Source organism: Periplaneta americana, chromosome 8 (assembly GCF_040183065.1).
Source record: "Periplaneta americana isolate PAMFEO1 chromosome 8, P.americana_PAMFEO1_priV1, whole genome shotgun sequence".
NCBI lineage: Eukaryota > Metazoa > Arthropoda > Insecta > Blattodea > Blattidae > Periplaneta > Periplaneta americana.
In genome coordinates this window covers 158,189,234-158,215,998 of record NC_091124.1, presented here as the reverse complement: position 1 = coordinate 158,215,998, position 26,765 = coordinate 158,189,234, and the positions used below count along the sequence as shown (strand labels likewise).

The 26,765-nt window shown below is 36.0% G+C and overlaps 1 protein-coding gene across 2 annotated transcripts; it reads left to right on the top strand.

The window, feature by feature from the left end:
• Positions 1-1,036: 1,036 nt before the first annotated feature.
• LOC138705189 (facilitated trehalose transporter Tret1-like) lies at positions 1,037-22,095 on the top strand. Of its 2 annotated transcripts, none has more exons than XM_069833925.1 (4): positions 1,037-1,154; positions 11,852-12,002; positions 12,747-13,006; positions 15,066-22,095. In XM_069833925.1, exons 2-4 carry the CDS (start codon positions 11,858-11,860, stop codon positions 16,134-16,136), a joined length of 1,476 nt encoding a protein of 491 aa, XP_069690026.1. In that variant the 5' UTR covers positions 1,037-1,154; positions 11,852-11,857; the 3' UTR covers positions 16,137-22,095. The 2 variants fall into 2 exon arrangements, with proteins under 2 accessions (XP_069690026.1, XP_069690027.1); XM_069833926.1 differs by lacking the exon at positions 1,037-1,154 and adding an exon at positions 9,021-9,147.
• The last annotated feature ends 4,670 nt before the right edge of the window (positions 22,096-26,765 follow it).

The window sequence follows — 26,765 nt, the reverse complement described above, 5'->3', positions numbered from 1 at the left end:
TTGCTATCTACCGGTATTCAGTCATTCATTCATTCATTGTTTTCTGCCCAAGAGCAGGTCTTTCACTACAAACTCAACATTCTCCAATCTTTCCCAGTTTCTGCCTTTTTTTATAGTCTCCGCATATGATCCGTACATCTTAATGTCGTCCTATCTCCTGATGCCACCGGCGTGGCTCAGTCGGTTAAGGCGCTTGCCTGCCGTTCTGAAGTTGCGCTCGGGCGCGGGTTCGATCCCCCCTTGGGCTGATTACCTGGTTGGGTTTTTTCTGAGGTTTTCCCCACCCGTAAGGTGAATGCCAGGTAATCTATGGCGAATTCTCGGTCTCATCTCGCCAAATACCATCTCGCTATCACCAATCTCATCGACGCTAAATAACCTAGTAGTTGATACAGCGTCGTTAAATAACCAACTAAAAAAACTATCTTCTGATACCTTCTTCTGACCCGAACTTTTCTATTATAGCTATATTATTAGTGTTATAAATTGTCTTGGTATCTACAATTACATTGGCCCTATGCAAAGTGGAAGGAGACTATAATAGACCACTATAGACCACTATATAGATAATTTAATAATAATAATAATAATAATAATAATAATAATAATAATAGTAGTAGTAGTAATATCACGTTCCCAATTCCATATCGAATGGACAGCGTATAAAATTAAGGTCAGCAATTTTGTCTCCAGATCGTAAACTGAAATTATTATTATTATTATTATTATTATTATTATTATTATTATTATTATTATTGTGTGTATACAGCATATTTTACACATAAATCAACTATTTACGCAATGCTTTTCAAAATTTCATTTTAATTATAGAGCTACTGCTGAAGAAAAGTTCAAGTCCTATTGTAAACAGATCACAACATGTTCTCCCTACAAGATTTGGGCTTTCTTCCCATAGATTTTAAAAGTCTAATCATGAGGAGGAAGCGTTGTGTGGGTAGTAGAGAGGGGAAGGATGGGCGCCGGCGGGAGTAGGGACGCTGGCATAGACCGACGTCGAGTACAACGCAGCGTTACACAGCAAGCGTGGAGTGCGCGTACGGCGTACGTCAGTTCACAGAGTGAGAAGTCGCATGAAGATCATGGCAGAGGAGGTGATGCTGTGCAACGGCTGAGCAAGGTCACGTATTCTTCAGGTAGGGGCAGTCTGCGACGTTAAACGACTATGATGATCATTGTCATAATGGTTACAACGAAAATAATAACAATAGTAGTAGTAAATTATACCCTATGTCAGCGTTTCTCAAACTTTTTTGAAGTGGGGACCACTTTTTTAAGTCACACGTGTTCCACGGACCACCTACTCTTGTTTCCGTCAAAAGCAAATTGATCATTTTCGTAGCAATTATTTTAATACCATTATACTGGGTGTTCAGTTTAAAGTGTGTCATGACTCGCTGTATGCCGTCATGTGGCTAGCCGATGAGCCTAGAGAATTCAATCTTCCTACACTTCCGCAGAGGTGTATAACCTATGAGGTAGAGAAGTTGCCTAGCAAGTACGGCGTTCATTCTGAAGAGTACGTACCGATATGTACGGTAACGCCGGTAGTGGCAGGAATGTGAACTGTTTGGAAATACGTACTGTCGGGATATGGGGAGAGGGTTAAGACGATTACTTACGTATTTGTTGACATTAACTTCGACGGTCAACATGGACACGGAGCATTTGATTTGTGTTGTGGAATGTTACCGTACGCAACCGATGATAACAAATACCCTGCGTACGACTTGCCGGCGCAAAACACAGTTCGAAAGAGGTTATGGTAGCACACAGACCGTACAGACCGCCATCTGTTGCTACGACGTTCAATTTATACCGACTTTCTCAAGTTCAGATTGAAGAACGCCTTAAATAATAGGCAACTTCTCTAACATATAAGCTGGAACTCGCTTCAAATCGGTAACCCAACAACAGTGACGTCATGACACACTTTGAAATGAACACCCAATACTTATATTTTAAAATTGAATTAATTAATTATAACACTTTTGTAATTATATTTTTTGTAGCCAGTCACAAGTAACTTATAACAAATTCTGTGCATTGCTGATTCATCGCTTGCATGTTAGCAGTTGTTTGCAATCCTTCTTATGTACACGCTAGTATTGTCCATGTTTCTGTTAAATAGTGGCCATTATAAATAATAGAAAACTGGCTTTGATCCGGATCTTTGAAAAGAAAGGAACATGATGATACGCTTCATTTAGGCAGAGCTAATAGTTCAGAAGCTGTGTGTGAAGAAATATATTAATTATAGTGCCATTAAAGAAATATCTAATCCTACTAGAAGCTGTTCAAAGAAAAAATACTTTCGCAAATATGACAAGAGTTATTTGGAACTTGGATTTATTTGGTGTGGCAATGAGAGTGAACCAAAACCTCCGTGCGTTGTTTGTTATGATGAGCTTCAAACGAGTGTATGAAACCCGCGAAATTGAAACGGCACTTAGAGACGAAACACGCAAGTGTAAAAAGTAAATTGTCGGATTTTAAAACAGTCGGAGTCTAACATTTTTTATATCGTCATCTGGAAAAACAAATACAAAAATTAATGCAAAAACATACACTATTTTCAACAAGTAAAGATGCAATTTGGCACGTTCTATTATTGATGTACGACGTACAGTACGTGCCCATTTCAATGCTCAGACTGGGTGTCGGCAAAACTATTAAGAAAGTCATCAATACATGAAAAGGTTCGGTACTTTGGTCCTTTGTTATGAATTCGTGTGGTCCTGGCTGGGTTTCAGGCTGGGCACCAGATATGCAGGGAAAAGATAGCGAGAAACGCCACGTTCATAGTGCTTTAAATCCCTCTTTTGTTGTTGAGAGTAGAGTAGAAAGTGGGTAGACGGGTAGGGTAAGAAATTTAAAAAAATATTAGTACTGAGAGAAAAATTGAAAAGCGATTGCCATGTGTAATTTCCAAAGTCTGAGATTTTCAGCTATAATGTGATACGAAATTCGTTTGAATTTTATTTTTTCTTTTGTCTTTTTTGAAGGACCACAAGGACAGAACTCGAGGACCACGCTGGCCTATAAAACGGAAGATTCCGAGATTGAGTGATTGGGCAAACCGGTTTAGTGGAGAGTAGAAAACAAAAGTGGTCCCTTTTAAATGGTCGCTTCTTATTGTGTATGGTGCATTCTTCCCTTCCCTTCAGTATTCTGAATGTTGTATCCAGCGACGGAACTTTGGCAGTGTGTGTTGCCGAGTTGATTTTTCGAAATGTTTCTAAGTGTAGATGATTGGTATATTATTATTATTATTATTATTATTATTATTATTATTATTATTATTATTATTATTAGTATTATTATTATTATTGTTTTTTTATTTGTTTAAATTTAATTACATTATATTTTGTGATTTTGATTTCGATATTACTAGCTGGTGTAGGCAAGCAAGGCAAACCATTACAGTCTGATGCTAGGGAAATTGTATGTAAAGCTCATACGTTCTTTAAAAAAGAATTTGATGCATTGTAGAATGGAAGAAAAACAATATCAGTAGCAAATGTGCTTTAAAGAACGGCGTTTGCGACTGACGTGTCAAGGAGAACAGTTTCTCATATTTTAAAGTTACCCGAAGAAAGTTGAAATACTGTGTCAACCCCTGGAAAAAGAGGCTCAATAGGACACCAACTAAAACTGTTATAGATTCGTTTACCGGCTCTGCTATTTGCTGTACAATTTATAACTTATATAAATCACTGTTCTTGCCAAGTCCCGATGATATGAGGAAGGCTCTGAAGAAAGCGGAATTATTTGATGGTAGCAAATGGGCTCTTCGTCAAATATTAAAAAATGTGCAATTTCGCTACTTAAAAAAATGACGTAGCAAAACACAATATCAATTCAAATTTAGTAACACTACGGTACTTACAGCCGCGGTGGAAAAGTGGCAGCAAAACACTAGAAAAATGCTTGTGAACACGTTAAGAATATTGACGGTTTTTATTGTAAGAAAGACGGTAGATAATTTTATTATAAATTTAGAAAATCGGACATAGATTAGTGTTAGTGTAAAAATGTTTTTTCTACTGACAAATTAACTCCAGTGAGTTCCGCCACTTTACGGATGGATGGAGTGACTCTCCTTTTGCCTTCCCCGTAGCCGTAGAGAAGGTGAGTACTATATCTCTTTCTCTTTCTCTTCAGACAGGGAAAAGATACAGCAAACTGGGTATAGTAATAATAATAATAATAATAATAATAATAATAATAATAATAATAATAATAATAATAATAATGAAACAGATCAAATCCTATTACGTTTAAATGACAAATGTAATTATATATGCTGATTCTGACAATAATAATAATAATAATAATAATAATAATAATAATAATAATAATAATAATAATGATAATAATAAAATTTTTACTTGGGTTATTTAACGACGCTGTATCAACTACTAGGTTATTAGCGTCGTTGAGATTGGTGATAGCGAGATGGTAAGTATTTGGCAAGATGAGGACCAGGATTAGCTATGGATTGTCTAACATTCGTCTTACGATTGGGCAAAACCTCAGAAAAAACCCAACCAGATAATCAGCCCAAGCGGGAATCGAACCCACGCCCGAGCGCAACTTCTGGTAGGCAGGAAAGCACTTTATCCAACTGAACTACGCCAATGGCTAATAATAGCAGCAGTAGTAATAATAATAATAATAATAATAATAATAATAATAATAATAATAATAATAATAAAACATACTAAATTCTGTTACGTTTAAAACATATGAAGAGTTCGCGGGAAAAACGATGAATGTCACAGTTTTCTTAAGGTTGATGTCATTATCTAATTCAATGAATCACTGCGAAATTTAATGTTGTTCTTATGAAAAATTATAAAAAGGAGAATTATCACCACGAATACAGTAATCCTTTCCTTTATTTCCTATAGAAACAGTAATACATCTTGCAGTTATAGACTCAATTAGATCATTATCTAATCCTTAACAGAAATGTGACATTCATCGTTTTTCCCGCGAACTCTTCATATTCTTCTTCTTCTTCTTCTTCTTCTCTTTACAGTTCTGTGTAACCAATGACCGTTCTGCAACTAATTTAGATTATCTATTTTTATTAAGATTCTTAAAAACTTTATAGAATAAATGATTTGAAAATAATTGAGAACGGATCTTAAAATTGCACGTTTAACAGATAAATTTAATAATTACCATTATATTGATCATCAGCAGGGAGCGGATTTTGATGACATATCATCATTTTTGTTTGCATCCTTTGCAACGCCCATAAATATATATTGTGTATGTTACAATATTATAATTCATAATTCAGAGTCACCTTGAAGTAAATTGTAGGGTATGTAATACATCTCCCACATCCATGGACTTCTACGCCCTTGATTAATACCTAATTCGTGTGTGAATTTAATGTTCGGATGTAATTTATTAAACTCGTTCGTAATGTGTTCAGTTATGTGTATATTGTTTTCGTATATTATAAGGGTATCGTCTATATATCGGACGTACAGTGGATGGAAATATTGAATTTATTGGATAGGTGACTAATATGTTTTTTTTTTGTCAAGGTTCTGTAAAAACATACCTACCAGTAAACCAGAAAGTGGGTCTTCCATGGCTAGGTCTTTTTGTTGCAAGTAAATTTTGTCATTAAATTTGAAATAATTCTGTTTTAGAGAGCCCACCAACAAGCCAATAACTTGTTTTATTAAAGTAAGATTAAGTTGTAAATCATTCAGTTTTTTGTTAATTATATTATCTATTGTTTCTTCACTTGGAATATTTGTATATAGATTAGTAATGTCTAAAGATAATAATTTAGTTTCTTCTGTGGTCTTTAATTTTGATGATTTCGTTATGAAATGCTTTGTATTATTTATGGTATGTCATTGTTTAGAATTAAGTTTCTTTTCAGAAAACGCTGCAAGTAGGCGTCTAGAATCAAAACCCGCCAAGTCCATCGAAGGAAAAAAATGAGATAAAGTTGCTTTTCTGTGTATCTTCGCATGGACAATCCGATTCTGGCATTATTTTTCTGCAAAATCCGCTGGATTTCTCTGAAAATGCTGGACAAAAATCAGGGTTAGTTTCAATATCCTCTAGACCCAACTGCATTTCGGCCAATGTTAGATTCAAAAACCGCCAAGTCTCTTTCTGCCAATCAGGATGTGGGACTGCTGTACCCAGCATTCCTCTATAATGTAGTCAGCTGTGCGATGTTGATTTATTATTTGTGGTGTTAAGCTCTTATTAAACTTTATTAAGATTAATTTATACTCTAATAATATTCAGTGGAATGATGGATACAGTGAGCAGTGAGTTACAAAAATGTTCACCAAGAAAAACTCGTGTGAAAACACCAAATAGGGAGAAATGGAAAGGAAAGAAAGGTATGTGTGGTTGAGGTTACATTTTCATTACATAGAAAACATTATATGATGAATATAAATATTATGTACAGTATTAAATTATAACATACTGTAGGCCTATTTTTACAAATTATTAAATAATTACATAATTTTGTAGGTACCGGTACTCCACCTGTGGCCCTCCTGTTATACAAGCTTGTAATCATACTGATGGAAGTAAATAGAAATGCAACAGTTTGACTTTGCTGGACATAAAGAAGTTCCATTCCGTTTTCTACTCTTCATCAGATAAACAGCAACAAGATAATTTTATTATTGCACATTCTCTAGCTAAACCAGTGAAACGACGTAGAGTTAGAGATCACTCTAGATCACCGAAGATTCTTAATTAAATCTATTATTTTAATTATTTTGTTCGTAAGAGGAGTGGTGTAAAGGTTTGTGTATGCCGTGAGAGTTTCATGAGGATTTTAGGCATTAAGAAAGACAGGCTCAGTGGTGTATTGAAAAGACATTACGTGGGTGTTGCCAAGGAAACCAGAGGTGATGATAGGACAAGCTTAAAAACTTGTGACTGTAGAAAAGCTATACACGAGTATATACAATCTTTTAAGGCATTTGAATCCCACTATGCTCGAGGTAAATCCATTTGCCGACAATATCTCTCCCCAGATCTTAATATTAAGAAGATGTGGGAAATGTTCAATAATCCTGTGCCAGATGAGTTACAAGTAAAAGAATATTTCTTTAGATGCATACTGCTAAAAAATTACAATATTGGATTTGGAACCCCTAAAACAGATGCTTGTTCCTTTTGTATTTAAGTAGAAGAACTTATGAAACAAGAACAAATTCAAGAGAAGCGTTCAGCTTTGGAAACAAAGAAACTATTACTTAAAACGAAAGCTATTGCATTTTATGATTTTCTCAAAGAAGACAAGCAAGAAGTTCTTACAATGTCGTTTGACTGTCAAAAGAACCTAATGCTTCAAAAATTTCCAGATCATTCAACGTATTTCAGTCGACAGATGAGTTTTTACAACTTCATTGCTGTAACAGGTAACTCAAGATCTAAATTGCAATCAGGCAATGTACACTGTTATACTTGGAATGAGAATGAATATAGCAATGGCAAAAATTCCAATGCTACAGCAAGTTGCGTACATCATCAGCTTAACAATTGTGACCTTAATGGCAAAAATGTTGTTAGACTTTTTGCAGATGGATGCGCTGCACAAAATAAAAATACAACAATGATTGGAATGTGGTCTAAATTGCTACTCACTGACGCATCTGTAACTATTAACAAAGTGGAAATTATACTTCCTGTGGTTGGGCATTCATTTCTCCCTCTCGATCGCATATTTGGAGTAATCGAAAAAGAAATAAGGAAGAAGAAAGCGATTGTAGATCCTCAAGAATATAAAGATATTATTGGCAAGCATGGAACAGTTTCTAACCTTGGAAGTGAATATGTACCTCTTCAAGACTGGAAGACAGAGGCAGACAGAATTTTAAGATCTCCTGCAAACTGGCTTTTCAAGTTCAGTCCCTGTAAAAGATTTATTTTAAGACGATCTGCATTGAAAGAATAGGTAACAGTGCAAGGTGAGGTTAACTATAGAAATGACACAGTTATTCCAAAGGTAGTAACAAGAAAAAACAAAAGAATTTTAATGATTGAGCCTGATATTCTAAGTCTTGGAGTGCCTTTGAACGCACTTAAGGTAAAAGATGTGACCAAACTTTTGGAGAAACACTTTGGGCCTGATTGGCAAGGCATTGATGTTTTATGTTGAGATTATAAATTCAAGAAATACCATTGAGAGTGAGGAAGAAGAAGAAGAAGAAGAAGAAGAAGAAGAAGAAACTATTCATTTGGAGAAAGAGGAATGTGACAATATTGTGTAAAATCTGTATGAATTTAAAAAGTGTAACATATTCAAATAAATAAATAAATTTAGCTTCCCTTATGAAAAGGTTGCCAGATTTTACAAAGCGTATTACATATAATTTGGAAACACACCTAAAAGGTAAAATGATACACATTAGAAACAGTTAGGGAATCAGATATGCAAAATGTCAGAAAAACTGTTGTTATGTTTAAAGCATGTGCATAATCATAATTCATGTCTGGTTTTCATTTCCCACATAATTTGTAAGATTTAAGTTGAAATGTTTTACTTTTTGACACTTTTTATGCTTAGAACTAATTCTCTTACTTTCAAAAGCCTCCAAATACACATTTCAGTTTCAAAATCAGTTAGGTGCTAATTTAACCTTAAGAATTTCTTAGTTTCAATGAAGAGGCAATCCTGTAATTTGTATGAATGTATCTAATGATAATAAAATACTTGATGAAAGCATTGTTTATATCGCAAGAATGTTTATTCATATGTAAACAGTTTTTTTTTTCATTTTCCCACAAATTTTGTTTTATGCACTTGGAGGGTTTTGATTCTAGGCACCTCTATTTTGTTAACTTTATGGTTGGGTGCATTTCTGCTATTTACAATAGGTCTCATAGACATTTCAGTTTTATGAGTTTTCGATAAAATTTTCAAAATGTGAACACTAGGATTTTTTGTAATAACTTTGTTGTCATTATTAGATGGAAATAAATCTGGAGAATTCTTGTTTGCTAATTTTATCTGTTTCTGATATGTTTCAGTGGGATCTGTTTTCAGTTCAGTTACTTGGTTACTATTAAGAAAATTATTGGTTTCTTCAATATATTCAGATTGCATCATTTTTATCTGCTTTGGTATGAATTATATTATTATCTGCTAATTTGTATTTAAGGTTCTCTAAATTTCTATTCTTGATTTTTGCCTTGTTAAGATATTCTTTTGTTTTAGGATCGACAATATATTCTTCTATAATTTTTGCTGTACTATAGCTGAGGAATTCTTTATTTTCGTGATTGCTTTGAGTTATTACATGTTATGTTTCTATTACTAGAGTATCTACTACGAGTATATTGTGAATATTGATAGGGGGTAATTGAACTTGTATCCATTTTGTAGGATATCGATTTCATTGTTTTTAATTGAAAATTAGTCAGATTGACAATTCTATTATCTTTAATGGAAGATTTGTTTTTGATTTTGTTTTGTTGTGTATTACCATTTACTAATGTATCAAGTTTTTCGTAATGTTGTATATTTGTCTACTATGACCTGGTTAATTCTTTCATTACAATTGTTTTTTGCTGTAATTCAAAATGGGCCTAATTCTTTTGCAAGCTGGAGATGTGTTTCATATAACTTTCTATTCAAGAATTCTTTTTTTTTATGAAGGAATTTCATTTCATTTCGAATGCGTAACATCTGACATTGCTGGTTGGATATATTCGCTACGTAAGAATAAGGTTTGTTTTTTATGGTCGCGTGTTTCGGAGTGACCCGGTTTAAGGGGAGGTTGTAAGCTGATTTGGATCAAAATTAATCTTTTTTTTTATTTTTAGCTGAACTAATAAACTAAGAAAAAGTCGGTAGGTTAAGGAAGATCACAACTACAGGTGTGCAAATTTTCATAGATGTAGATTGAATAGTTTCTGAGATAAGTGTACCTGAAGTTGCTAAATTTAACACGGCGAGGATAGGGCTTACAACCTCCCCTTAACAGACATTGTTTATTGAGCCAAATATTAGCGTTGTTTTTTTAGATCTTTAGTTTTGTGTTTGTAACTGTGTATACAATCTTGCTTGACTAGCATATGAAAATTTTAAGTTCATATTGATAACTGTCCGATAAGCAGGTAATAATTGATTAATATTTTGTGTAATAGCCGTCTATATGTTTATCAAGTACAATATAATTATTAAAAATACTATAGTACATTTGAAAGATTAATGTTATCGACAATATTTACCATCTTCAAATCTACAACAATAACACATAAATGTGAACAACGTAATTGATAGTTGGTTAGGAATCAATAAACAATAGATGAATTATACAAGAATTAAATATAGTTAAAATTTAAATGTTCACTATATTAAAATTAACATATAAGTGACTATCATCTTGAAAACATTGTGGAAGTTGTTTTACAATTTATTCATAAACAATAATAACATAATTGATACTGCTGAGGAATATTTCATCGCAAAACATTTAGCCAGGGTACCTCAATTATAAATGAATAAATTAGTAATCCATCGAACCCATTATACAACTTATTCAAATCAATTATCGCAAGACAACCCCCACCTGAACCTATACGTACAACTTCCATCTCAGTACCTAAATCATACGACGTACATTAGCATGTATACGCATAATGTGAACCGCTCTGCGAGAAGTTAGTTACAGTCGAGCCTGCACAACGCACACATTAACTGCTCCAATTCACATCATTATGTAAATCTTACACTATATACATAACGTTTTAAAGAAACAAAATGTAAATACGAATTAGCGTGTCACAATACTTCACTCATTTTACAGTTATATTCGGCCACAGCTGACTCCCGCAACGTGACAAAAAATCTTCCACAGAAAGAAATTGTACAACAACTTCCACAATGTTTGAAGCTGATAGTCACGTCATAAGTTAATTTTGATTTAATTAACATTTAAATTTTAACTATATTTTATTCTTGTATAATTTATCTGTTGTTTATTGATTCCTAACCAACTATGAATTACGTTATTCACATTTATGTATTATTGTTGTAGATCTGAAGATGGCAAATATTACCTTAAACGTGAATGTTTTAAATGTACTACAGTATTTAATAACTATATTGTACTTGATTTGCATATAGACGACTATTACACAAAATATTAATAATTTATTACCTGCTTATCGAACACTTACCAACATGATCATAAAATGTCATGCATTTTGTTTTCATTTATGAAGATGATTACTTTTACATTCATTATTAACTTAAACAATTTTCAAGTCTCAAGAAGTAGCTTTCCAATAATATTTGCCATTGAGTTTATTTCTCAGTGATTTTAAATCTCGTCATATTGGACAAATTTTCTGTTTGCCTATATATTTTCAGTTTTATAAAGATATAGAACATAAAATGAGACTGACTGACAAAAGACATAGCTTGAGTATGGACAATTTGGAGAAGATTATTGCTATGTACAGCAGAGGAAATTATGAGTGAAAGCGTTGTAATTCTTTGATGCCATAACTTTTGTTTCTTAGAAATAAATAAAGTTTGAGCGCCTATTATAGCATTTTTAAGTGTACGCTGTAAAATCGTCCTTCAATAACACAGGATTTTTGCATTAAAATTTCATATTTATTAACATAGTCAAATAGTTAACTAAAATTTGCGAACCGCACATTCAAGAGGGCATTAAAAATGTAATGCGAGACACAAATAATTGTCACATGACGAAGTCTTGTAATTGACTATGTGACTCTAACTAAGGACCGAAGTCAAATTATTTATTAGCGTTAGATATGACAATTACTGTATTCGTTGCTTTCATGTCCTCAGGTCATAATGTTAGTGAAAGAAGATGGTAAGGCAATGACGTCAGTGATGATGTGTGACGCGGAACTCGTCAGTCTTCAACGTTCAGACAGCGAATACACAAGTGGAACCCAACAGGGTCGGAAGTGGCCCCAACATCTAGCGGCCATTATCGGTAAGTCACTTACGTTTTAAGGCTGGATCTCCTTTGTAACAAAGAACATACATCTGTAAAGCAAACTGTAATGTAAGTTTGAATTAAACAACATCTCAGGTTATTTAGCGTCTGAATGAGATAAAGGCGATAATGCCGGTAAAATGAGTCTGGGGTCCAGCACCGAAAGTTAGCCAGCATTTGCTTGTATTGGGTTGAGGGAAAATCCCGGAAAAAACCTCGAACAGGTAACTTGCCCCGACCGGGAATCGAACCTGGGCCACCTGGTTTCACGGCCAGACACGCTAGCCGTTACTCCACAGGTGTGGACCACATCATCCCTCCTGGGTAGCACACCTGGGTGGGCCACCCAAGCGGCCTACATGTGAAAGGACCCATACTTATCGCTAGTGCCGAGAAGCGATGACCACTTGGTTCGTCAGAGATGATCCAGTCTGCCACAGGAGGTCCACTTTACATTCATAATGAACGTTGATTATGGTTAACTGTCTGAGTGTCACAGAGGAACCGGAGTAGCTGAGAAAACTCCTGTGTTGTCTGGATAACGGGCTTACTCAACACAAGTTATAAATTCAGGGTCTTGGCACGGAAATTTAAAACGACAGTTCCTTTTTCTCCAGCATCATAGACTGTAGTAAGGGATTTGTGCTACATATATTTGTGACGACATCACAGAAGACAATACAATCGTATCTACTGAAGAAAAAGAAGAAATCGTTCTCACGTGAAATTGAATTGTTGCAGCCACGCTGGCCGCCATGTCCGCAGGCTGTGCTCTGGGGTGGACGTCGCCGGCGCTACCTCTGTTGCCCTTTCTGACGGAAGCACAGGCGTCCTGGGTGGGCTCTCTCCTCGCTGTGGGAGCACTACTGGGGGCTCTGCCCGCTGGCTGGCTCGCCGATGCGTGGGGTCGTAAGGCATTCCTGCTGTCTCTGGGACTCCCTTTCCTACTAGGCTGGGGTCTTGTCATCACATCTGCGCTTGCGTTGTCTCCGGAATTTCAGGTACGCCTAACAGTTTCTGAGCTCTCAAATTATCCCTATTTTACGGTACAGAGTCTAAAGAAGATTCAAAGACTCCCGGTAGGAGTTTCCTTCTATTTATGAACCGTTAAATTCAATTTTGTTATTTGTAATGGAAAGGGTATTCATAAAAATTACAAAAATTTGGAGAAATTAAAAAAAAATGACATTGAAACCCAATAACATTAAAAAAATCTTCATCAACAGATGTAGGGCTATATTCTATACTAACTCGTCCAAAAGTAAAGTAAAGATTGTTCTCTCAAACAAAATATACAGAGTGTAACGAAAATAGTGGGCGAAACTTTAGGTATGGATTCCTCATATGAATGGTTATATGACATGGGTCCGGAAATGCCTGGTTGCTGCGCTATAGAAGTTGCAAGGAGGATCATTGTGCACTACAAAACTTAGGTATTGGTTGATTAATGTTTCAGTCAGTGCACATAGTCGCACTGACATCCGGACCTGCTTCCAAATTCCTTGTGTAGCACGTATTGTCCGACAGTGTTGCTTAATTCGTAGACAGATAGTTTCCACATCGTTTACAGGAGTCGAATACACAAGCGACTTCAAGTGCCCCACAAGTAGAAGTCCAGGGGTTGAGATCTGGTGTGCGTGGAGGCCAAGCAGTTGTTCCACCTCGCCCTATTCATCAGCGAGGGAATGTTGCATTATGATGTCTACATACATCCAGACTGAAATGTGTGTGAATTGAGCAACATAGTCGGACAATACGTGCTACGCAAGGAATTTGGAAGCAGGTCCGGACGAACTGCGGCCAGTATTCAGGCAGGAGATGGACATTTTGAACAGTTCCTGTAAACAAATGTACACAGACTGAAACATTAATCAACTAATACCTAACTTCTGTAGTGCACAATGATTCTCCTTGCGACCCCTATAACGTGGCAATGAGGCATTTCCGGACCTATGTTCATAAAAACCTTTTTTTCTTCTCTACATATGAGAAATTCACATCTGAAGTGTTGGCCACTATTTTCGTTACACTCTGTATAAACAGATAAGCAGTTAAAATGCAATATTCATAAGAAGATAAGAGGAATGAAAAAAAATTTATATGAACACAAATGAGAGCTAGGCCCCATTACTTTCAAAGTTGAAAAGTAATAAAATATTATAATACAATATATTTTGAGAATGAACAAAAATTGAGTGTTTAAGATATTAGTATATTTTAAACCAAAACTTTGCAAGGAAAATGTAAGATCTTTGAAAGGAATATTTGTAGATTAGGTCGAAACATTTCTACTAATATCTGATGGCTTGTTGCTGCTTCCATTGAAATTTCATTATCGTCAGAAAGTGGGCGGACTTGGACTCCAAGAAACCACAGTTGAGGCAGAGACAGGGGAGTTACAGTACGTATATAAGAACACTGTACAGGTCGTCCATGCAGAAAGCGGTAAAGTTTCATTTTACGCAAAATCGCTGCAAAGAAAAGTGCTACGAATGTGTAAAGAGTACAGAGATCTAAAAGTTTTACCTCACTATAATTTCTGCAATGCTTGGGAAAAGAGGCATAAGTCAGTTTCCACAAACATTTTTTATTAATTTATTGACAACTTACGGAACATCTTCTCGCTTGGGAAAAGAGACGTAAGTATTTCTCCCATTACAATAATTCATACAGAAGAAAATCAAATCGATGTAAACCAGTTTTAAGACAGTTTTTTCCTTCTTCTGTAAAATTAACATTTTTGACTTGTGCCACTTTTCCCGAGCACTACAGATTTGAAATACGAGTAAATAAGCATATTTAAAGAGTAAATGTACAACAATGTAAATAAAGCATTCATTAGATTATGGATAATCTTCTTATGTGACATCACATTTCCGAGATGGACAGAAAATAAAAACGCGTAAAAATATTAGAACAATCAAGGATTAAATTAGCCGTAGGGTACAATAATTGCTTAAAAAAAAAAAGCAAACAAATACAGGACCAGATTTGACACTTTTTCATCTGCATATTTTTCACAAACTCATAGATCAATGTTGGATATCATCTTGTCCAAAGGTGCCACTGCTGTATGCAGCGCGCCTGCTGCTAGGAGTGGCGGTGGGCGCCGTCACGGTGGCGGTGCCTCTCTACAACAGCGAGATCGCCGAAGACAGCATCCGCGGAGCGCTGGGTGCTTACTTGCAGCTGATGATCACGATGGGCATCCTGTGGGTGTACGTGGTGGGAGCGCTGGCGCCATGTATGAAGAGCCTGGCCCTCGCCTGCGCCGCCGTGCCTCTCGTTTTCTGCGTCGCTTTCTTCTGGATGCCCGAGTCGCCCGCATACCTCGAGGCTCAGGATCGTTTCACAGAGGCGGAAGCGGCACTTCGGTGGCTGCAAGGCAATCGAGGCCCGATACCTGAGACACAGCGGTGGCGCCACGGGAAGAGGGATGAGGTGCCTCAAACGCAGGAAGAGGCGGAGCAGTGGCTCCAGGGCGAAAGCGAGGAGGCCCAGAAGACGCAGCAGCCAGCGCCCCGAGCGTCCACTGCGTGCGCCTTGGGCATCGTGTTCGCGCTGATGGCTTTCCAGCAACTTAGTGGTATCAACGCGGTCGTCTTTTACGCCGGGAAGATCTTCTACGGTCCCCACAGCGCTGTGGCGGCAGTGGTAGTGGGTGCCGTGCAGGTGGCGGCGACGGGCGCGGCCTCTGCCCTTGCAGATAGGGCGGGACGCAGGGCGTTGCTACTCGCCTCTGGCTTCGGCATGTCGACTTGCCTTATCGCTCTGTCTGTCTGTTTCTACACGGACGCCGACGCGGGAAGCTGGTTGCCGCCATTGGCGGTCGCAGCGTACATTGCCCTGTTTTCGGTGGGGCTGGGACCTCTGCCCTGGCTCATCATGGCCGAACTGGTGCCTGCTGACGCCAAGGGTCGTGCCAGCGCCCTCGCTGTGTGTCTCAACTGGACGATAGTGTTTGCGGTAACAAAGGCGTTCCCTGGACTGCTGGTGGGGCTGGGTCCTTGGGCAACCTTCGCCCTCTTCGCCGCAGTTTGCGTCGTGGGTACTGTGTTCGTGGCCACGGCCGTGCCCGAGACTAAGGGAAAGTCTCTGCTTCAAATACAGTGCGAGCTGGGACGGGCGTGAGTCACTTTTCGTTTTGAGGATTCACTGGCTATCAAGCCTCGGTTTTCTGCAATCTACTGGTATATTTTGCTGGCCGTCATAATTTAACTATCTGTTTTCTCCGACAAACATCTCTGCAATATTGCGAGATTTTGTTTAGCGAACGTATACGTAATCTCACTTGACATACTGGCCCGTAAAGACATATATCCGCAGAGCAGGATACTTGCTTCAGTAAGAAATAGCGGCCAGTAATTTTTTATGAAGCCCTTATCATACGTAACAAATTTCTTCTGTGTGCCGAAAATCTTGAACACGGAATTTCCGCTTTACGTCGTGCTTGTTAATGAAGACCACACTGAAATTTTTTACTTCAAATTTTTAAATTTCAAATTTCAAATGCATCGGAAGATGTTATGACATGACCAAATACAAATTTATATAATAATACAAAGCAGAAGATATAATACAGAATAATACATCAGACTACTGAATATAACTACAACAATAGACATAAAAATAAAACAATACAATCATTATAAAGAGAGGATACAATAATATTAACAAAATTTGAGGACCGAATGAGCAGGGCTCGTATTCGGTCGCAGTTCAGATATAGGCTATAAGAGGAATAAAGAAAATAAAATATAATAGGAACTAAAATTAAAATTACAACTACAATGAAATTATATAATATAATTTTAACATAGAGAAGAATAATATTCTACGTGAGTACAGTAGGACAATTTATGAAAAATATATAATCCGAAATTATAGAATATAAATATAATATAAGCTGATTAATTCATACACGTAGGTTATAAATTTATTTAATCAAATTGAAGATATTAACACTTTCTAATTTTCTTGATATGTTAGTGGGTTACACGTTAGAAGTTCTGGGTGTAATTTAGCTAAAGAATTATACAACCGAAGGCCAAAATTAATGCTATGCTTTAGACCAGTAGATGTTTAGGCCATTTAGGTTCTAATAATGTTGAATTATTATTTCGTCTTGTGTCAGGATTATGTGCCTCTAATATAAATTTATTACGATTTTTATGATAAAATTTTAACAGAGTATATTTATAAATTTGTTCAATATTAAATACATTAAATTCAGAATAAATTAATTAATTGGATAATCAAAACGTTTCTTCAAAAAAAATTAGTTATTCGGTTTTGTAGTAAATTTAACGGACTAAGATGAATTTTTGTACTTCCACCCCAAACAATAAAGCCATATTGAATAATAGACTGAAAAATTGCCAAATAAACATTTCTTAGAACTACAGTGCGTTCGTACCTCGGCCGTACCGTTCCGCGGCAGCCTTGGACTGGGTGAAGATTGGCGCGCCTGCCGCCAAAGTTACACGTAAACGACCGGCAAGTCATGGGTACGGAACACTAACTACTCTACTAACATTAGGCTTACCTGCATCACAACAGATGTTGAAAGTGATGACCTTCAACTCGAACACATTTCCTATATCTCCGAAAACAATTCTGGTTCACTCGCAAAAGTTCATGTTGACTGATTGCCTGTATTTCTCTCGTAATGTTGTCCTTCGATTCTTATAACATGTGCGGATTTGATGCGTACACTTTATTCTTTAACGTTCCCCATAAATAAAAATCGCATGGAGATAGGTCAGGGGAACGAGGTGGCCACAATCTTCGACTAATTATTCTGTCACCAATACACTTCTCAATTCATGCATATAATTCGCAGCGGTGTGCGCTGTAGCTGAATCCTGCTGAAACCAGCCACTCAATCGTTCATTTCTTGTTAGTTGCGGAAAAAAATTATTTAAAATTGAAGTTACATAAACGTGTGAATCAACTGTTGTGTCGAAAAATATGGGACCGATAATTCTACTCATGAATAATATGGAGATTTTCGGTAGCCCAGTATCTATTGTTCTGAGTAGAAACGTGATCGTGAAGATGAAACCACGTTTCATCAGTGAAAAACGTTAAAAGTGGGTCCACGTCGCCATTATGAACGGACTGCACAAACCAATTGCAATAATTAACCCTACTTATAGGATATTGTGGTTGTAAAGCATAAACTACAGTTAACATGTACGGCTTAAGTTTCAGACGTTTCTTTGCCACAAAAGCTGACGTCTTGGAAATGTTAACCTCTTGTGCTAAACGTCGCAGTGATTTGCGGGGTGAGTGCTCTAACCGAGCCCCTACTTCATCAAGCTTCTCTTCTGTCAGTACAAGGCATTGTTGAACACGTTTCTTGTTCAAAAAAGATCCTGACTTTATTGACAAGGTCATGAATAGTTGACCTGCTAGGAATTCGAACACCTGCAAACCGATGTTCAAATTCTCTTCGACACTTTCTTGCAGAAGAGTATTTCATGTACGCATCATAGAGAAAAATACGTTGTTCTAAAGTGTACTCAACCATTATTAATAGACACTTTATCACCACGAGACAACACAATTTTACTCACAACACGCGCACAGTTCCAACTCGACTGACTGGCGCGTCAGCGGTAGCTACAGCGCTACTCTGGCGGCAGACGCGCCAATCTTCACCCAGTCCAAGGCCGCCGTGGAACGGTCCGGCCGAGCTACGAACGCACTGTATAATGGGTAAGTAGCATCGAAGATTAACGAATTTATAAACTGTTTCACGAAACCTCTTACAAAGATAATTAAAGTGATGAGGCCATTTTAAATTTTGATCAATAATGATACCCATATATTTCACATATGTTGCTTCTTTCAATGTGGACATTTACAACTTTTGGGATCTAAACAATTTTCACTGTGTATTAATAGTCTATATTCATCACTAATTTTTTAAACTTTGAACACTGACAGTTATTAACGAAAAAGGAACTAAGGTTGATTTAGATATATTTAAAGAAAGTAAGTTGGAATCAAGCCTTTTTTTAACAATAATAGCACCATCGGAACACTTACAATGGAGTATGAACTTCGGTCATAACAGTTCCTGCCAAGTGACAGGTAGAGGAGTCAGTGCTTGCTGAGGGAGAGTTTCTGTTTTCATCGCCCTGTTATGAGGGTAACCTATTGAAGACTGCTATTCAATTATTATTAAAAATGTTTTACACATCTGTTTTTTTTCATGAGGTCCCGGGTTCGATTCCCGGGCTTGGCTCTCAGTGAATTTTTCTTGTACAAGAAGAATTCCCTGGGTGTCTAGAGTCTGGAAATTTGTATGAATGTGAGTGTGATTGTGAGTGTGCCGGGTTAATATTAATTAACCAATCATCACAAATATAAAAAATACATCAGGACTGTCGCTGGGCAGTAACCTGAACACACGTTTCAGCGTCACATTGTTGGCAAGTAACTCCATCTGTTAGCACAACCATAAAGCATCTAATAGATGCTATAGAGTTATCAACGAACAAAAAAAAAAAATCTGTCTTTTGTTTTGATTAAATTAATTACTTTTATGTTTTATATTCCTCTTCCTGATTAAGCTTCCTTCCTGCCCATTGTTTCAAGATTGCTATCCATCATCAATCTTTCCTATTTTCTGCTTTCCTCTTAGTCTCCGTATATGTTCCACATATTTTAATGTCGCCTATATCAGATGATATCTTTTTCTGCCCCGAAGTCTTCTCCCGTTCACCATTCCTTCCAGTTTCTCCTTCAGTAGGCAGTTTCCTCTCAGCCAGTGACCCGAACATATCCTTTTTCTCTTTCTGATCAGTTTCAGCATCATTTTTTCTTCACCCACTTTTTCCAAAATAACTTCATTTCTTATTCTGTCTGTCCATTTCATACGCTCCATTCTATTCCATATCCACATTTCAAATGCTTCTATTCGTCTCTCTTCATTTCGTCGTAATGTCTCTTCTTATGTATTATTTTATTCTATTTCTATTGTTGTAATTATATTCTGTAGTCTGTTTTAGATTCTGTATTCTATATTAAGAATTAAGAATCAATAAATATTAAAATTAAGTTAAATAGAGAGACCAATGGACACACAGTCAGACAATTTACAAATTCAAGGCTAAAATTTGATAACGATTATTTAATTTTATCCAAGGATCACATAAAAATAGCAATTCAATATTGTCTAAAACTTTAAATATCTCAGGTAATGAATTATGGAAGTTATTACGTTTTAAAGTTAAAAAATGCTCTCCTGAAAAATATGACAAAATGGACTTCCGTGTGGTCTTCAAATGCATCAGCTGCAGTCAGGACTGACTCCGAGGACTTCGATCTCTAGACTACCGAGGACGGCTTGAAAGGTTGTGCACAGTGATGTTTAAGACTTCACTAACTTTGATTTTATCACTGTGATAAAAGGTCATAATCACTCATATGACTGCTCTGTTCTTTATAATTATTATAGTGACAGAAATTGTTGGTGCTTTAAAACTCGTTTGTACTATAGTGCAGCGACAATTTTATAGAAGAGTATCGGCATAAAGTATACAACATAATTAGTTAAAAATCAAAATAGTAATGTAAATACGAGTAATATTATCTGATATGAGTTTTACGGGTGAATTGAGTTGCAAAGAGGATTTTTTCCCCCTTTTTTTTTTCTTTTAGCCGTGTATTTAAACTTAATTTCATATCGTTTCGATACTACTTATGATTCCACTCTAGAACAGTAATGCTAGAGACATGACAGGATTGCCTATTATGTTATGTTGGTTGCTTTATAACAACTGGAAAAGACGAAATAGGACAACACATGATAGGTACGACAGAGATCAGTGGAAAACTATAGTAAAATATAATGTTTATCAAGGATAAGGGGGAATGTAATGGTAACCACAGTGAGCAGAAATAGAGATATTAAGGGAGAAATATTAAACACTGCATTTGATAGTAGGCTATGCCATAGTATGGGAATTCAAGGAAACAATTCAACATTTTTCTCCCAACTACAGTATTAAGCATTATTCTTCAGCCGTGTCGAGAACGTGACTCGCAAGACATTGTGGCTCGCAGTGATAGCTTGCTTCTAACCTCCGCCAACCCCCACCCTCTCACTCATTGGAGTCAAACTCCGTTTCATTTGTATTTGTCTCTGACCTGCGAGTGGCATATGTCTCTCTCGAAACCATGTACGAAAGTTCCAAGTAGGATGGGAGGACGCATTTTTTTGCTGTCAATATGATGAGAATATTAAATGTATGATTTGTTCACAAGTATTACGAGGAAAACGGTTGTATAACATAAAACGGCATTATACTACATGTTACTCATGAAACATTAAAAGGTTAAGTGTTATTGTTGTTGTTGTTATCATCATCATCATCATCATCTCTGTACGTCGACCCTTTTTCAGCAGATGTACTAATAATGCGGTTAGCTCTTCAATTTGAACTCACTGATTTACTATGTGATGTCAATGAAAGATAGATGTAAGGACTTGACAAATGTTGAACTTTCAAATCTGCCAAAAAATAAATATCCGAAGCTTTGTTCTTTCGCTTGCTCTGTTGAAGCCATGTTCGCTACAACTTACGTTTGTGAAAAATTATTTTCAACAATGAAAATAGTAAAAATCAAATTTAGATCACGCCTGACAGACAAATACCTTCGTGATCAACTATGACTGGCAGTAAGTGACATAATTCCTGATTTTGAAACTCTGTCGCAGAAAATTCTGAAGACAGTCAATTTTAGGTTGTGATGTGTCCTATGTTTTCTTGTTCATTTCTTTCTTCGTTACACGTACTAAACATTAGTTTGTAGCCTTATACTGTATAAAAATTATATTTTAGTGTTTGACGTAAGGAAAATGAAAATCCGTTAATAAGTCAGACAGTTGCTTCACTTCCCCTTCGGGTGTTCGCCTCCCTCCATAGATGCTATGCACGTTGCAGGTTACAAAGTGGCTCGGCGCATGATTACATTTTCGCCACCGCTGTTCTAAATTAATAATTGTAGCATTATGTTCAGTGCATGTTTTTCATTGTATTGATTTAATTTTCTACAAATATATAAAAATGAGAGTTGACATTGTATTCCCCTTTACCCTTCATACTCATATAATGAGTTTATTTCCAATCGGAAGTTTATCCTATTACTGAGAAATATAAAATAATTTCATATAACATAGCAATATTTCATTGTTTTTTAAAACTAAAATTACTGGAAAGTGGAGAAAAACGCAGTTTAAATTTATAAAATCAAATTAAATGTTACAATTTCCAGATTTCAAAAATCGCTTAAAAATGGATAATTTATATGAAAAAGATTACTAACTCTTCATAAATGTAGCATAATGGTACTTCCCTTTTTCTAATGTTCGCGCCAAAAAACGTATATGCAAGACATATCAAAAGCCTGAACAAACCAGTCCTAACCTATCACCGATCCTAGACCTTACGAAAATTCGCTTTCTACCTGTCTACCAAAAACGTGTATGTGTAAGACATACCAAAAGCCTTGAAAAATCAAACCTGTTCTGTCACTGATCCTCGACCTTACGAAAACTCGCTCATTCCACAGTTCCACAATTCGCACAAAGACATTTATCGGATAATATCAATATTAAATAATAGCACCTTTTAAAATCCCAAAATCGTCCAATTGACAACCGTTGCACAAACCATGCACTGGTCCTTCCTTCTCCATGACCTTTAACCAAAAGACTAAACGACCTAACTTCGAGGAATATTTAATCAAATCTACCATAAACGAACGCTAACTAACGGGAAATCCGTACACTATCACATTACGAAAAAACATGGCCACAGCAAAAAACATCGGACCTACAGTCATTGGAGAGCCATATTCTACCACGAAACAGGTTAAGTAATATAAATCAAACAAACAAACTTGTTATTGCTTGACCGACATTAACTTCTAAAATATGATTTTTATATTTTATCGTAGTTGTCATGACCGATGACATAATTACCTTATAAATACTGTATCTATTTAATCTGCTATAGAGGATCTATTACTCTTACAATCTCTGTAACAGTCTCTCTTTGGGTGGCGATATTTAAAATTTCTGTGTTGAAGACAAAAATTAAACTTTATAAAAAGTACATTTTATAATGAAAATAAAGGAAAACAGTCAACTAGCACTGAAAACTGGATTCGAACACTCAACTCGGAGAGAACTGCTGTAGCCTATTAAGCTAGATTGGACTGCTTATGTCTACTTTGCGCTCGCATATTCGGCCCTGCAGGACTCTAGTGTGCACGACAGCCCTGGGCATAGAGGGGAACTGCAAGGAAAGGGAGAACCCCCCCCCCCATGTTCTTTTCGCTTATACCGTTCCAGAAACAAACGCACAATAAGGCACTGTGCATCAGTGGTGGATTTTAGGCTGGAAGTTCGTTAAAGCTATAATCTTGTATTATATCATCCGTCACAGAGTAGTGTTTACCTTCTTGTCTGTTCATATCGGACCCAAACATAACTGTCTCAGACGGGAAGTTGAAGTGGGGAGTTAAAGGGTGGTCTGCAGTGACTCGATTGAGGTATTAGTGCCCAGACCTGGTGTAAGCTATGAACGTGGACGTGCAAGTAAATTAGATTATTAGAACGTGGAAGTAAATTTGAACGTAGATGTGGGGCATATTTCCCTCGCTGGAAGCAACGCAAGGAGAAACATTTTATAATGTGAAACTTCAGACACTGATTCCAGTAATGGAGGTTGAACGTCAATTGCTTCTAGTAGGAACCTGTCTGTCAAAATGTCTTCTGGGCAGAACACTGTGCAACAAGATGATGTAGAATGCTTGTTCCATATCGGCAAATTTTTCAAATACCGTATGTGATAGGTAAAAAATGGATTCCGTGTGTCATGTGCAACATGCGGGCCCATTTAAATGTGCTGTTGTGAATAACACATTTTTACAGATCGAGAGGCGAGACATGGCATGTGAGCTACGAGAGAGGGAAGAGAACAGAAGATCAGAATCAAAGTTTGTTTCGGCTTGATTAATATTAGACGAATCTACCAACACGGAAATTCAATTCAAGTTAAACCTTATTCTCCCCCTCAATACCGATCGGTGATATAGCCACTGCGTGTGATAAGGCCACATAACAGATAGTGTCATCTCTGTCAACATTTAAAATTATATAAACACTTTAATATAAACGTAATCCAATTTTTACAAGCTATTTTTTTTTTTTTCATTTAGTAACACTGTATGTGAAATATAAGTCATGTTTTCCCATTTTTCAATTTCCCCTAACTATTTTATGGCGGTCCTAATTTGGTACACTTTCATCATGTCAATATTACGTTTTCTGAAATCATTTAAATTTGCAGGAATAATAATAATGTAATAATAATAATAATAATAATAATAATAATAATAATAATAATAATAATAATAATAATAATAATAATAACAAGTATTATTATTATTATTATTATTATTATTATTATTATTATTATTATTATTATTATTATAGCTTTATTTAACCTGGCAGAATTAAGGCCGTAGGGTCTTCTCTTACAGTCAACCACGATTAAAACTTGTTTACATAGTTGAACATATAACTGAATCGGATTTAAGTAATTACATACAGATACGATTTATATAATGATATAAAAAGAGGCAGTTAAATAAAAATGTACCTAATAAAAAAAATAAACTCTGTTGAAGATATATTAATGTTGTAGGAATCAAATACATGAAATTAGAAGCCGATAATTCAGTAGTCAACACCTGTGGAGTAACGGTTAGCACGTCTGGCCGCGAAACCAGGTGGCCCGGGTTCGATTCCGGTTAGGGCAAGATACCTGGTTGAGGTTTTTTCCGGGGTTTTTCCTCAACTCAATATGAGCAAATGCTGGGTAACTTTCGGTGCTGGATCCCGGACTCATTTCACCGACATTATCACCTTCATCTCATTCAAACGCTAAATAATCTAACATCTTGATAAAGCGTCGTAAAATAACCTACTACAAAAAAAAAAGATAATTCAGTAAAATGTACACCATAAAACAATAATAAACACATTGGAATACATATTGGTATTAAATTACAAGCAAGTAGAATTCACAATATAATTAAATCAGAAACCGACAATTGAATAAAATGTACACAATAGTAATAATAATAATAATAATCATCATCATCATCATCATCATCATCCTTGCATGTAGGCCTAGTGGCCCGTTACGGTCTCTTGCCAACGCTTGAACGGTCTGCCCAAGCATCTCTTGCCCACAGGATTGTAATTTAAAATTGATAAATGATAATAATAATAATAATAATAATAATAATAATAATAATAGTAAATAATAATACTTACAAATGGCTTTAAAGGAGCCCGCAGGTTCATTACCGCCCTCACGTAAGACCGCCATCGGTCCCTATCCTCTGCAAGATTAATCCAGTCTCTATTATCATACCCCACCTCCCTCAAATCCATTTTAAGATTATCCTCCCATCTACGTCTCGGCCTCCCCAAAGATCTTTTTCCTCTAGCCTACATGTCCTGCCCATCTCAAACGTCTGGATTTAATGTTCCTAATTATATCAGGTGAAGAAAACAATACGTGCAGTTCTGCGTTGCGTAACTTTCTCCTGCAACTTCATCCCTCTTAGCCCCAAATATTTTCCTAAGAACCTTATTCCCAAACATCCTTAATCTCTGTTCCTCTCTCAAAGTGAGAGTCCAAGTTTCACAACCATACAGAACAACCGGTAATATAACTGTTTTATAAATTCTAACTTTCAGATTTTTTGACAGCAGACTAGATGACAAAAGCTTCTCAACCGAATAATAACAGGCATTTCCCATATTTGAATAGGTTATTTATGAAAGGGCCTAAGTCATTATTTTGTGAAAATGAGTTTGTAATGTAATAACCAGGGAAAGGATTTATATGTAAATACATATTTACTTATAAAGCTAATATAATTTATATTTTGCATTATCTTTATGTTTCACAATGTGTAGGGTTGAAAAATCCTACTTTTATTTTCCATATTTTTCCATATTTTAGAGTTTAGTACATATTTTCGTTAATTTCCATATATTTTCCATATTTCATATAAAACAGTCCATATTATATTAGGTTTAACAATAAAACAAAACAAAATTCCATTAACTTTTAAAAATACATTTCAACAATAGAGATTTAAACACATGTTCAGTAATCCCTTTAACATCAGAGTTATTTGAAAATTAGCAGTCCTATCAACAATGGGAAAGTAAGTTACAAAACTGTATTAATTTAATTTAAAATTTTTAACAGACTTCAGTTGTGCAGCTCAACAGTTAAATGCCAGTCAGAGTACACATAGGTTCAGTTTTGTAAATCATACTATAAAGACGGTAAATATGCCAAAAGTACGTCATTCAGTCAATTTAAAATCAAAACTAACAAGTTACATTTCAGAATTTAAAGAAGATGGTTTATCAACTGACAATAAAATATTATTTTGTAATTTGTGTCAGTGTGCAGTATCATCTACACAAAAGTTCCTGGTGCAACAACACATTACAACTAGTAAACATCAGGCCAACAAACAACTAAATTCCAAGCAGAGACAATTGTTTTTAACACAACCAACAACATCGAATGTAAGATCTGAGTTTAACATCGACCTGTGCCGTTCTCTCATCTCTGCTGATATTCCTCTCTACAAACTAAAGAATAAGGTCTTCAGGGAATTCCTTGAAAAATATACTCAACATACAATCCC